This window comes from Myxine glutinosa, chromosome 9 (genome assembly GCF_964187855.1).
Source record: "Myxine glutinosa chromosome 9, kmMyxGlut1.1, whole genome shotgun sequence".
In the NCBI taxonomy this organism is placed as follows: Eukaryota; Metazoa; Chordata; class Myxini; order Myxiniformes; family Myxinidae; genus Myxine; species Myxine glutinosa.
The window spans coordinates 150372205-150386483 of NC_136269.1; the positions used below are offsets into that span (position 1 = coordinate 150372205).

The 14279-nt window shown below is 47.3% G+C and overlaps 1 protein-coding gene across 7 annotated transcripts in view; it reads left to right on the forward strand.

The window, feature by feature from the left end:
- MOCS3 (molybdenum cofactor synthesis 3) overlaps nucleotides 1-14279 on the forward strand; it is a 115895-nt gene that overhangs the window by 53261 nt on the left and 48355 nt on the right. For all 7 annotated transcript variants that reach the window (XM_068127937.2, XM_068127941.2, XM_068127940.2 and 4 more), the window contains exons 5-7: nucleotides 8423-8497; nucleotides 8717-8834; nucleotides 12368-12476. In XM_068127937.2, the coding sequence (XP_067984038.2) occupies nucleotides 8423-8497; nucleotides 8717-8834; nucleotides 12368-12476 (302 nt within the window). The remainder of the gene's footprint in view (nucleotides 1-8422; nucleotides 8498-8716; nucleotides 8835-12367; nucleotides 12477-14279) is intronic.

Below are 14279 nucleotides of genomic sequence, written 5' to 3' on the forward strand. Positions count from 1 at the left end.
CCATTAATTGAAGTACTCCATTGCACCAGTGAAAGAGAATAGATCCCCTTTCATTCCCATCCCCAAAATCTCCATTTCCTTTCACATCCCCTTTCGTCATTGCCAAGCCTCGATTTCCAATTACCTCCCCTCCAATAACCGCCATTGACCACGAGGCAGGGTCGGAGAAGAAAGGCGTGTCTCCACCTCGTCATAGAGGGGAGGAGTGAGCCAGCCCCACTCGACCAACCATGAGCCAGGGGTTTGGCTAGAGAGGGCGGAGGAAGAGCGATCGGGGAGGTTCGAAAAGGTTGAGGGGCGGGGCCTATATAACCCACAGCGCGACGCTCCCCCCAGGAGTCGAGCTTTGAAGAAGAAAGAGGGTCGGTGGTGAGGAGTGAGTGGACCAAGAGAGAGAAAGAGTGGTTGGACCAGGAAAGAGAAAGAGTGGTTGGACCAAGAGAGAGAAAGAGTGGTTGGACAGGGATTCGTGCAAGAGTGTTGTTGAGTTGAGGGTTTGGACCAGACGAGTCAGACGAGTCCTGGCAAAGCAAGCGGCGGCCACAGCAGCAACAACACCCAACAGCCGCTTGGGGCCTGGACGGCGGTTTTGAGCAGGGCCGCAAAGGAACGGCGGCTGCTAAACGCGCCGATCGTGCTGCAGGACCCCCTTTGACCTTCCTCTCCCTCCAGCCATCCACCTCCTGCCTTTCCTCCACCCTTCTTGTGTACGTGAGTTTGTTCTGTGTGTCTTGTCCCTGGGTATTTAATTAAGTCTGTATAAGCTAGTATTTGCACTGTGTCACCTGCGTCTTATGTGTTGTAAATAAACGTGACTGCTTTCTTTTTGCTTGTGTGTACAATAAATCCAATTACTCTTCTGTCCGTCTTCTCGTCTTATTCCTTTTCCTCTTTGCATTTCGTCGTTTTAGTCTTTTCCAGATTGGGCAGCTGCGGTGCGATACGGCCAAAGTTCTGGGTGAATCGGGTGAGTCGGGGAACAACTGTTCGGTCGCGGAGCCTTCGCTCGGCAAACAACATCCTAAACCGCGATCAGTAACAATATATATATATATATATATATATATATATATATACAGTGATCCCTCGTTTATCGCGGGGGTTACGTTCCAGAACCCCCCGCGATAGACGAAAATCCGCGAAGTAGCGACCATATTTTTTTTTTTTTTAAATATATATTTTAAAGCATTATGAACTCCCCACACTCTTATTAACCTTTCCCATACTCTTATAAACACTTCCTATACTCTTAAACACTTTTTACACTCTTAAACATACGTAATTTTAACAACATATAAAATTCTAATGGGTACTCACCATTGAAGATACTGTAGCTACCCATGGGTTCCCCAAGCAAGACCAGCATCAGAATCTCCTTGCTCCAGCCGGTGACGTCACCGGCGGGGATTCCCGGCGCGAGAGTGGCTGGTCACGTGACCGCTAAAGCGTGCCGCGCTTTGCGGGTATAATCAGCTACACCTGTTGATCACGTGACCACCGAAGCACGCCACGCTTGTGAGGCGTGGCTTTCGGTTTCTGGTTGTGCTTTATAATGCAGCCCGATAAATGGGCTTTTCAGTGTTCCCGAGTTGGTTTTGAGAATAAATAACTTCTCGGACGAGTTTGTGTCTTGCCCGTCATTTCGTCCATATCAAGCAAGAGCCCCGGCTCTTCAATACTACAACTTGCGTGATGAAGATGATGATGAATTAGCTGTGCAGTACTGATGACGATGAAGGTGATGACGATGATGAATGTACTGGCGTTTTCCATACGCACGACTCTTTGTCTACCCTTCTACTGTACACTATGTACAGTATTTTATTTCTTGTAATATGTTTTAAATACTGTATTTTTCTTATTTCTTTACGTTTTTTAATTTTTTAGGCTAGAAAATGCTTATTTTACCACAAAAATATTTAAAATAATAGTATATAAAAATACATTTATACCGCAAAATCCCGCGATATAGCGAAAAATCGGCGATATAATTTTACATATACTAGCGAGAAAAACCCGCGATGTACCGAAGCCGCGAAAAGTGAACCGCGATATAGCGAGGGATGACTGTATATATATATATATATATATATATATATATATATATACATTCTCCGTAGGTGATTCTGTGTGTGTGTGTGTGTGTGTGTGTGTGTGTGTGTGTGAGCCACCCCCCCCCCCCCCGTGTGTGACCCACTCCCCCCCCCCCCCTCCGTGTGTGTGACCCCCCTCCCCGTGTGTGTGACTCACTCCCCCATGTGTGTGTGTGACCCACTCCTCCACGTGTGTGTGTGTGTGTGACCCACTCCCCCGTGTGTGTGTGTGTGACCCACTCCCCCGTGTGTGTGTGTGTGACCCACTCCCCCGTGTGTGTGTGTGTGTGACCCACTCCCCCGTGTGTGTGTGTGTGTGTGACCCACTCTCCCCCGTGTGTGTGTGTGTGACCCACTCTCCCCCGTGTGTGTGACCCACTCTCCCCCGTGTGTGTGTGACCCTCTCTCCCCCGTGCGTGTGTGACCCACTCTCCCCCGTGCGTGTGTGACCCACTCTCCCCCGTGTGTGTGTGACCCACTCTCCCCCGTGTGTGTGTGACCCACTCTCCCCCGTGTGTGTGTGACCCACTCTCCCCCCTGTGTGTGTGACCCACTCTCCCCCGTGTGTGTGTGTGACCCACTATCCCCCGTGTGTGTGTGACCCACTATCCCCCGTGTGTGTGTCACCCACTCTCCCCCGTGTGTGTGTCACCCACTCTCCCCCGTGTGTGTGTGACCCACTCTCCCCTGTGTGTGTGTGACCCACTCTCCCCCGTGTGTGTGTGACCCACTCTCCCCCGTGTGTGTGTGACCCACTCTCCCCCGTGTGTGACCCACTCTCCCCGTGTGTGTGTGACCCACTCTCCCCGTGTGTGTGTGACCCACTCTCCCCGTGTGTGTGTGACCCACTCTCCCGGTGTGTGTGTGACCCACTCTCCCGGTGTGTGTGTGACCCACTCTCCCGGTGTGTGTGTGACCCACTCTCCCGGTGTGTGTGTGACCCACTCTCCCGGTGTGTGTGTGACCCACTCTCCCGGTGTGTGTGTGACCCACTCTCCCGGTGTGTGTGTGACCCACTCTCCCGGTGTGTGTGTGACCCACTCTCCCTGTGTGTGTGACCCACTCTCCCGGTGTGTGTGTGACCCACTCTCCCGGTGTGTGTGTGACCCACTCTCCCGGTGTGTGTGTGACCCACTCTCCCGGTGTGTGTGTGACCCACTCTCCCGGTGTGTGTGTGACCCACTCTCCCGGTGTGTGTGTGACCCACTCTCCCGGTGTGTGTGTGTGACCCACTCGCCCGGCGTGTGTGTGTGACCCACTCTCCCGGCGTGTGTGTGTGACCCACTCTCCCGGTGTGTGTGTGTGTGTGACCCACTCTCCCGGTGTGTGTGTGTGACCCACTCTCCCGGTGTGTGTGTGTGACCCACTCTCCCGGTGTGTGTGTGACCCACTCTCCCGGTGTGTGTGTGTGACCCACTCTCCCGGTGTGTGTGTGTGACCCACTCTCCCGGTGTGTGTGTGTGTGACCCACTCTCCCGGTGTGTGTGTGTGACCCACTCTCCCGGTGTGTGTGTGACCCACTCTCCCGGTGTGTGTGTGACCCACTCTCCCGGTGTGTGTGTGACCCACTCTCCCGGTGTGTGTGTGACCCACTCTCCCGGTGTGTGTGTGACCCACTCTCCCGGTGTGTGTGTGACCCACTCTCCCGGTGTGTGTGTGACCCACTCTCCCGGTGTGTGTGTGACCCCCTCTCCCGGTGTGTGTGTGACCCCCTCTCCCGGTGTGTGTGTGACCCACTCTCCCGGTGTGTGTGTGACCCACTCTCCCGGTGTGTGTGTGACCCACTCTCCCGGTGTGTGTGTGACCCACTCTCCCGGTGTGTGTGTGACCCACTCTCCCGGTGTGTGTGTGACCCACTCTCCCCGTGTGTGTGACCCACTCTCCCCCGTGTGTGTGTGACCCACTCTCCCCCGTGCGTGTGTGACCCACTCTCCCCCGTGCGTGTGTGACCCACTCTCACCCGTGCGTGTGTGACCCACTCTCCCCCGTGCGTGTGTGACCCACTCTCCCCCGTGCGTGTGTGACCCACTCTCCCCCGTGCGTGTGTGACCCACTCTCCCCCGTGCGTGTGTGACCCACTCTCCCCCGTGTGTGTGTCACCCACTCTCCCCCGTGTGTGTGTGACCCACTCTCCCCCGTGTGTGTGTGACCCACTCTCCCCCGTGTGTGTGACCCACTCTCTCCCGTGTGGGTGTGACCCACTCTCCCCGTGTGTGTGTGACCCACTCTCGCCGTGTGTGTGTGACCCACTCTCCCCGTGTGTGTGTGTGACCCACTCTCCCGGTGTGTGTGTGACCCACTCTTCCGGTGTGTGTGAGACCCACTCTCCCGGTGTGTGTGAGACCCACTCTCCCGGTGTGTGTGTGACCCACTCTCCCGGTGTGTGTGTGACCCACTCTCCCGGTGTGTGTGTGTGACCCACTCTCCCGGTGTGTGTGTGACCCACTCTCCCGGTGTGTGTGTGACCCACTCTCCCGGTGTGTGTGTGACCCACTCTCCCGGTGTGTGTGTGTGACCCACTCTCCCGGTGTGTGTGTGACCCACTCTCCCGGTGTGTGTGTGACCCACTCTCCCGGTGTGTGTGTGACCCACTCTCCCGGTGTGTGTGTGACCCACTCTCCCGGTGTGTGTGTGACCCACTCTCCCGGTGTGTGTGTGACCCACTCTCCCGGTGTGTGTGTGACCCACTCTCCCGGTGTGTGTGTGACCCACTCTCCCGGTGTGTGTGTGACCCACTCTCCCGGTGTGTGTGTGACCCACTCTCCCGGTGTGTGTGTGACCCACTCTCCCGGTGTGTGTGTGACCCACTCTCCCGGTGTGTGTGTGACCCACTCTCCCGGTGTGTGTGTGACCCACTCTCCCGGTGTGTGTGTGACCCACTCTCCCGGTGTGTGTGTGACCCACTCTCCCGGTGTGTGTGTGACCCACTCTCCCGGTGTGTGTGTGACCCACTCTCCCGGTGTGTGTGTGACCCACTCTCCCGGTGTGTGTGTGACCCACTCTCCCGGTGTGTGTGTGACCCACTCTCCCGGTGTGTGTGTGACCCACTCTCCCGGTGTGTGTGTGACCCACTCTCCCGGTGTGTGTGTGACCCACTCTCCCGGTGTGTGTGTGACCCACTCTCCCTGTGTGTGTGTGACCCACTCTCCCTGTGTGTGTGTGACCCACGCTCCCGGTGTGTGTGTGACCCACGCTCCCGGTGTGTGTGTGACCCACGCTCCCGGTGTGTGTGTGACCCACTCTCCCGGTGTGTGTGACCCACTCTCCCGGTGTGTGTGTGACCCACTCTCCCGGTGTGTGTGTGACCCACTCTCCCGGTGTGTGTGTGACCCACTCTCCCGGTGTGTGTGTGACCCACTCTCCCGGTGTGTGTGTGACCCACTCTCCCGGTGTGTGTGTGACCCACTCTCCCGGTGTGTGTGTGACCCACTCTCCCGGTGTGTGTGTGACCCACTCTCCCGGTGTGTGTGTGACCCACTCTCCCGGTGTGTGTGTGACCCACTCTCCCGGTGTGTGTGTGACCCACTCTCCCGGTGTGTGTGTGACCCACTCTCCCGGTGTGTGTGTGACCCACTCTCCCGGTGTGTGTGTGACCCCCTCTCCCGGTGTGTGTGTGACCCCCTCTCCCGGTGTGTGTGTGACCCCCTCTCCCGGTGTGTGTGTGACCCCCTCTCCCGGTGTGTGTGTGACCCCCTCTCCCGGTGTGTGTGTGACCCCCTCTCCCGGTGTGTGTGTGACCCCCTCTCCCGGTGTGTGTGTGACCCCCTCTCCCGGTGTGTGTGTGACCCACTCTCCCGGTGTGTGTGCGACCAACTCTCCGTGTGTGTGCGACCCACTCTCCCGGTGTGTGTGTGACCCCCTCTCCCGGTGTGTGTGTGACCCCCTCTCCCGGTGTGTGTGTGACCCCCTCTCCCGGTGTGTGTGTGACCCACTCTCCCTGTGTGTGTGTGACCCACTCTCCCTGTGTGTGTGTGACCCACTCTCTCTGTGTGTGTGTGACCCACTCTCCTGGTGTGTGTGTGACCCACTCTCCCTGTGTGTGTGTGACCCCCTCTCCCGGTGTGTGTGTGACCCACTCTCCCGGTGTGTGTGTGACCCACTCTCCCGGTGTGTGTGTGACCCACTCTCCCGGTGTGTGTGTGACCCACTCTCCCGGTGTGTGTGCGACCCACTCTCCCTGTGTGTGTGTGACCCACTCCCCGGTGCAGTGTGCGTGATGTGGGAGGGATGGGGGTGGGGAGGGAGAGGATTTGAGCTCTTGGTCACATTTTACATGAGATGTAATGACACATTTCAAACTGTATGTATTTCCCATGTGCATGCACGTGCATCACATGTTATCAGAAGTAAAGACATTGTGTGGATTACATCATTTGTGCATCTGATGCATTGCCAGTAATCATTTTGTAAAACGGAACGTGCAGCATCGAAATGAAGATGTCCAAATGTCACACACGTCTATGCCTGTGGGATTCCCATGGGTGAACCCACTAGTATATACAGACTTGGCATTTAATATGGAATATATATTTTTTCTTGACTTGGGTTTACTTTCTTAACTCAGTATATCAATCTGGTGAGTTTCTTTTACACTTTGGTGATTTATTTGTTAAAAGAACCATGTCACTGATTGTCTGTCGCAGTAAGAAGTGAACAACAGGATTATATCACAGGTGGCGTGGCAAAATGTACGGACAGGTGCATTTGATGATTGGCTTCACAGTCGGGTATACAAGGGTTGTTGCGTTCTGTATTAGTGGAAAACAACTGCTGCACGTCTCCAAAAGTTATTGCCGCTTCCTCTGGAGATGGTCCGTCAACTCGACAATGCTGTTTGTCATGGAGTGGTGGCTTTACGAAATTCCGGCATGAAACAGCGTGCTATTGCTCTGCAGTATGGCATCACTCAAGGTCAGGTGTCAAAGATCCTGAAACGAAATGCTCAGAGGGGTGTCCCTACTCCAATACCGAGGCCAGGACGTCCCTGCAGAACCACAAGGAGGGATGATCGCCAGCTGCACCGGTTAGTCCGCAATGGCCGTACCAAGTCAGCTAATCGGCTTAGGGCTGAGTGGCAGCTACTGACAAATGTGCCTGTATCCAGAAGGCTAGTCAACCAACGACTGGTTCAAGCAGGCTATTGTGCCAGTCGTCCCCTGAGAAAGCCACGCCTGACCAGACAACACCGCCAGCGCCGATTGCAGTGGGCCAGAGAGCACCATCAATGGCAGCCAGGACACTGGAATCACGTGATCTTCAGTGACGAGTCTAGATTTCTGGTCTATCGTCAAGGTGGCCGTGTCCGAGTGTGCAGACAAGTGCATGAAGCCTACAACAAAGATTGTATAGTGCCAAGAGTCCAAGCTGGAGGTGGTGGGGTGACCGTTTGGGCTGCTTTGCATGCAGCGGGCAAAACTGACCTGGTTGTTCTGAATGGAAACCTGAACCAGTTCAAGTACAGGGCCATTCTAGAAGAAGCATTGCTTCCATTTGCTCGTGCAGCCTTTCGAGGAAACTTTGTCTTCCAAGATGACAATGCACGGCCTCATCGTGCTCGCATGATCCAACACTTTCTTGCTGACCGTGGTGTAGAGCATATGGAGTGGCCTGCCATGCCCCCGGATATGAATCGGTTAGAGAACTTGTGGACAGAATTAACGCGTCAAATCGACCACTTGGACCAGCAGCCGACCTCTGTGCGTGAATTGCAGCAGGCTATTGTCACTGCATGGCAAGCGATTCCTGTCCAAACCTTGGCAAATCTCGTGAACAGCATGCCTCAACGTGTACGTGCTCTCCTGAATGCTCGTGGGAGTTACACGAAGTACTGAACTGTAATTTTACTATCCGTAATCCCAGTCGTAATTTCACTTTTGTTTTTGTTAAAAAATTTTTTGGCTAATGTGCAAAATAAAGAGATACTTCTGGAAAACGTACAGAAGTTTAACAAAGTACTGTCTATGAATTGAGTTCGATATCAGTTTACATCACTTTCAAGGATCAATTTATTTGTTGCGAAATGTCAAATGTGGTTTTTGTTTATTTTAAAGGTCACATTAACAAAATCTAGAATAATTTCAACATAATTCCAATGAACTTTTGGTTCTAAGACATCTTGAAAAGTAAGTTCACCCCCACAAAAAAAATATTCCATATTAAATGCCAAGTCTGTATATAAATCTAGGGAGGGCAATTCAAGATCGAGGTGGACTTTTTATTATTTTTGCAACCACAAAGGCAACTCACAATTTGTTTGCAATTTACATACATTTGCTGATTGCCGAGGGACTAGACTATTTTATTACATATTTTATGGTGGTTTATTGCAGGCTGAATTCTGATGTGGATTGTATACCTTACCATCTTGAGCTCTGTGCCTCCAATGCTGTTGAGCTGATCAAACAGTATCCTTTCAGCTTTCATGCAATGGAATGGCTTGTTTGCCAAGCAATAGGATACTGCACTTCCACCTGCACGTCTTGAACCTGAACATGCATTTATCTGATTTTACAATTGTTTGTTTGACCAATCCATGACGATTACCTTCTTTGTTCGACTTTTGCCATATAACGTTTTCCTCCTTCCTTTCATTTTGTGCTATATTCCTTGAGCAAGATATACAGGTACAACATTGTTGCAGACTGTTCTGACAATGTTCCCACCCGTTATCTCGTGAGTGATGCTTGCGTGCTGGCTCAGGTGCCTTTAGTATCTGCCAGCGCCCTGCGGATGGAAGGTCAGGTATGCATGCACGTTCCCATGGAAATGCACACCATTTGAAGGGAGGAGATAAAGTTTGGGTTGGGCGCTCGGTTCACTAGAGAAAAACAAGCATTCTGAGTATTGCGCTGCAATACATGTCCCCTACCGGCATTGGGTAGCACTGTCATAGAAGACAGTATTATGACTTGCCGCACTCCAAATTATAGTCCAAAAAACTGTTGGGGAAATTCCCAAAGTTCAAAGTGCCATAACTTTGTCAAAAATGATCGAAACGTCGTGAAGTTCGAACTTGATCTGGAACTTATCATGAGGAAACCATGTACCAAGTTTGAAATAATTAGCATTAAGAGTTTAGAAAAAAAAGTCCGGAAAACTGTTCTTTGCGTGACGGACGGACGGACGGACGGACAGACTGACAGACGGAGTGAAAACCTATAGTCCCCTATGGTGTACACCGGTAGGGGACTAATAAAGGGTTGCACGTATCGTTTGGTGACTTTCATTTATTGGCCTTGAAACTGTTTGATCTTTTACAGGCCACCCTTAGGGATAAATGCATAAAAGGTGTTGAATCCAAGCATTGTGGCCATCAAAGCATCAATTGATGTAGCAACACAACCGTTATTTTAATATTCCAATGTCCAAACATCCATTATCTATTTGGTATAGGCACAACTCCAATGATCAGTGTCGGGGTTCGTTTGTCCGCTGTTCAATAAGAACGTAGGACAAACGCCTTGAGAATATGAGCCGCTTTTATTGCGGAGCCGTTAAAACATGTGCGGGAGAATTAGGAGAGCACGAAAGTGGCCGTCCTTTCTCGAAATATATTTCCCAGTGAGCTTCATTTATAAGCAGGCAAGAAGAATATTGTAAGTGTTTTTCCTCCAAGAGTATGCCACGTACCCATAGTGCCACGCATACAATCATGAAGGTCAGATTCCAACATGGAATGGCCTGTTCTGAAAAACCCACAACGTGTTTTAAAATCTTCAGATAAGCAGAGAGAAACACAGACCAGCTTTGCGGTTAGAACAACAAATGCAAGAGAAACAAGCATTCTGAGTATTGCGCTGCAATACATGTCCCCTACCGGCAGTCTGTCATCCAGAAAACTGTTGGGGAAATTACCAAGGGTTATTTACCCACAGGTTCTGAATCGTTCCCAATCGCTAATTACCTCAGGACGGGCTCAACTGTGATTCGCACTCAGGACTTCGATTTATACACCTTGCAGACAGGTCAGCAGAAGCACGACAAAATAAGTTGTTGATAAAGAACCTTTTGAGTCGCTAAATATCAGTAATTTATTATATTTTCCGGTTCACGATCAATGATCGATGTGTGTATATATATATATATGTTGCTCGGCCCTGGCTCTGCCCCTCCCGAAAGCGCGTGCTGTGTCGCGCTTTTGACGTTCGCGAGACTAGGCTGAGGGCGCGCGGCGCGGCTTGAGGAGAACTCCAGAATAAACAAGAGATATCCATTAAAAAAATTTTTTTTTCTTTTAATTAACCATATCTGCCAAACCACGTGACCTATCGCATATTCCAAAAGGAAATTTTAGTAGACTGACATGCTGAACAGATCTGTGAAGTTTCCCCTCGATTGGATCAAAAATGAGGGAGGGGCTCGGTTTTAAAGGTTAATGCTTAAAAACGTCATAACTCTGAAACCATGTGACACATGACGTCATGCTCGCTGACTTTTTGTTCGTAACGGGTATGCGATTTTGCCTGCAAAGTCTGGCCTCGATCTGTTCAGCCGTTGCAGAGAAAAAGGGGTTTTCGTGTTTTCACGAAAAACAATATGGCGGCAGCACCGGTAGGGGACTAATAAAGGGTTGCATGTCATAACGGACCGACCTGTGACGAATAACGGACCGACCTGTGACGTCATAATTACCATTAAAATATTCTCCAGACCGAGTCCCCCCTACGGTGAAAATTTGATCTCAATCGGTCCTATTATTGCAGAGAAAATCTTTTTTAAAGGAAATTAAAACTTAAAATGGCACTGAGTTAAGGATCATCAGAATTATCAGAATTCCCAAAGTTCAAAGTGCCATAACTTTGTCAAAAATGATCGAAACGTCATGAAGTTCGAACTTGATCTGTAATTTATCATGAGGACACCATGTGCCAAGTTTGAAATCATTAGCATTAAGCGTTTCGAAAAAAAGTTGAAAAAATGAAACCGAGTTGTTCGGGTTAACTAACAAAAAATGGAAAAATGAAAAAATAATTTATTTCTTTAACATTAAAAAAATAATTTATTTCTCTAACATTAAAAATTAATTTATTTCTCTTGCATGAAAAAGTAATTTATTTCTCTTGCATGAAAAAATAATTCATTTCTCTCGCATGAAAAAATAATTCATTTCTCTTGCATTAAAAAGTAATTCATTTCACTTGCATGAAAAAATAATTTATTTCTCTTGCATTAAAAAGTAATTCATTTCTCTTGCATGAAAAAGTAATTTATTTCTCTCACATGAAAAAATAATTTATTTCTCTAACATTAAAAAGGAATTTATTTCTCTTGCATGAAAAAGTAATTTATTTCTCTTGCATGAAAAAGTAATTTATTTCTCTAGCATGAAAAAGTCATTTATTTCTCTTGCATTAAAAAGTAATTCATTTCACTTGCATGAAAAAATAATTTATTTCTCTTGCATTAAAAAGTAATTCATTTCTCTTGCATGAAAAAGTAATTTATTTCTCTCACATGAAAAAATAATTTATTTCTCTAACATTAAAAAGGAATTTATTTCTCTTGCATGAAAAAGTAATTTATTTCTCTTGCATGAAAAAGTAATTTATTTCTCTAGCATGAAAAAGTCATTTATTTCTCTTGCATGAAAAAGTAATTCATTTCTCTTGCATGAAAAAGTAATTTATTTCTCTAGCATGAAAATGTAATTTATTTCTCTTGCATGAAAAAGTAATTCATTTCTCTCGCATGAAAAAGTAATTCATTTCTCTCGCATGAAAAAGTAATTCATTTCTCTTGCATGAAAAAGTAATTCATTTCTCTTGCATGAAAAAGTAATTTATTTCTCTCGCATGAAAAAATAATTTATTTCTCTTTCATGAAAAAGTAATTTATTTCTCTAGCATGAAAAAGTAATTTATTTCTCTTGCATGAAAAAGTAATTTATTTCTCTTGCATGAAAAAGTAATTTATTTCTCTAGCATGAAAAAGTAATTCATTTCCCTCGCATTAAAAAATAATTTATTTCTCTAACATTAAAAAATAATTTATTTCTCTAACATGAAAAACTAATTTATTTCTCTAACATTAAAAAATAATTTATTTCTCTAGCATGAAAAAGTAATTCATTTCTCTAGCATTAAAAAATAATTTATTTCTCTAACATTAAAAAGTTATTTATTTCTCTAGCATGAAAAAGTAATTTATTTCTCGAGCATGAAAAAGTAATTTGTAATGTACAGTTTTGTTCTGATTGATATACTTGACATTCGATTCATTTTTCTAGATCATTATTTATTGCACGGTCATGGTTGTGCTGTTTGTTCCTACCTCAGCTCACAGTTTATTGCTGCAAGGGTGGACCTTGCTACCGATGCATCAACCCAGAGCCGCCATCTCCCGACACAGTAACAAACTGTGCAGATGGTGGTGTTTTTGGAGTGGGTAAGTCTTGCAAAGCATTGTTTGGCTGTACAGTTGTCGATTATAGCTATCTATTTGAAGGCTCATCAAGTAGCTTATACATGCATCACATATGTAAAGTTTGGAGATATCAACTTTTACATGGATATCAAGGATGTTGGCTGACTGGAAACCTCAACACAAACCTGGATTGTGTGTGTGTATGTGTGTGTGTGTGTGTGTGTGTGTGTGTGTGTGTGTGTGTGTGTGTGTGTGTGTGTGTGTGTGTGTGTGTGTGTGTGTGTGTGTGTGTGTGTGTGTGTGTGTGTGTGTGTGTCCAAACTTCACATGCATATGGGAGTGCACATGCACTATGGGAGTGCATGGATGAAAACTGGTTGTTTGGGTATGTTTAATGTGTACACCCTTTTTGAAGATCATTTAGGGGATGCTCATCACAAAAAATAAAATATGCCTTACCAAAATGGTGGTGCTCCATCTTGGTCAGCCTTCTGTCACATCGGTGGGTTCTCAAGCTGCCATTTTGTTTCTGCCTATTCAAATGTCTTGCCTTGCAAACACGCTCTACTCTCACGGACTAATTATAGTATATCCCATACAATTAAAGATCTGAGGATCACATCCCATACACTAAATAAGTATCGAAATCTATAGTGAAATCTGAAAATTTTAAGACATTAGCGATTCTTACAACTAAGTATATACAGTCACATGAAAAAGTAAGTACACCCCATGTAAAGTTTTGACTTTTTCAACATATTTCAACATACAGCTATTTGATCTTCATTTTAACAACATTGATAGATAAAGGTGATATAATATAACAAATATAATGAAACATTTACATTTTGTAGTCCATTGTATAATTTAAATGAACATAAATGCAAATTTCGCATGTGGAAAAAGTAAGAACACCTTTGGCTCTAATAGGTGGTATTGCCCCCTTTGGCAGAAACAACCTCAAGTAGGCGTTTCTTATAACTGTCTACCAGTCTCTGACATCGACTGGGAGAAATTTTTGCCCACTCCTCCATGCAGAATTCTTTCAGCTGTGCGATGTTTGAGGGGTTTCTTGCATGCACAGCTCGTTTCAAATCATGCACTGCCCAGGCCCTGATGCAGCAAAGCTGCCCCAAACCATAATATTTCCACCACCATGCTTTACAGTTGGTATCAGATTCTTGGGGTCAAATGCTGTCTTTGGTTTTCGCCAAACATGTCTTCTGGTACTGTGGCCAAATAGCTCTACCTTTGACTCATTTGTCCAGAGCACATTGTTCCAGAAGTGCTGGTCTTTGCCTAGGTGTTCAACTGTTCATTGGCAAACTTTAGTCTTGCCCTGATGTTCTTTCTGGACAGCAAAGGTTTCCTCCTGGCACACCTCCCATGTAGATCAAATTTGTGCAGCCTCTTTCTAATGGTAGACTCGTCCACTTTGACATCAACAGTAGCAATAGCTACCTGTAGGTCCCGTGATGACATTCTGGGGTTCTTCGAGACTTCTTTCAGCATCTTGCGGTCTGCTCTCAGGCTGAACTTGCTGGGGCGGCCTGGCCTGAATAAGTTGGCAGTTGTTTGGAATCTTCTCCACTTGTAGATGATCTTCCGGACAGTCGAATGATTGATTTCAAATTGTTTAGAGATCTTTTTAAATCCCTTCCCAGACTCGTAGGCATCTATAACCTTTCTGAAGGCCTCAGAGAGCTCTTTTGATCTAGGCATGGTGACGCCGCACACTTCAACAACAAAGAGCAAACCAAACTAAATGTCTGAGGTTTAAATAAGACAGGTTCCCCCAAGATCCTCTCGAACGATGTTCTAATC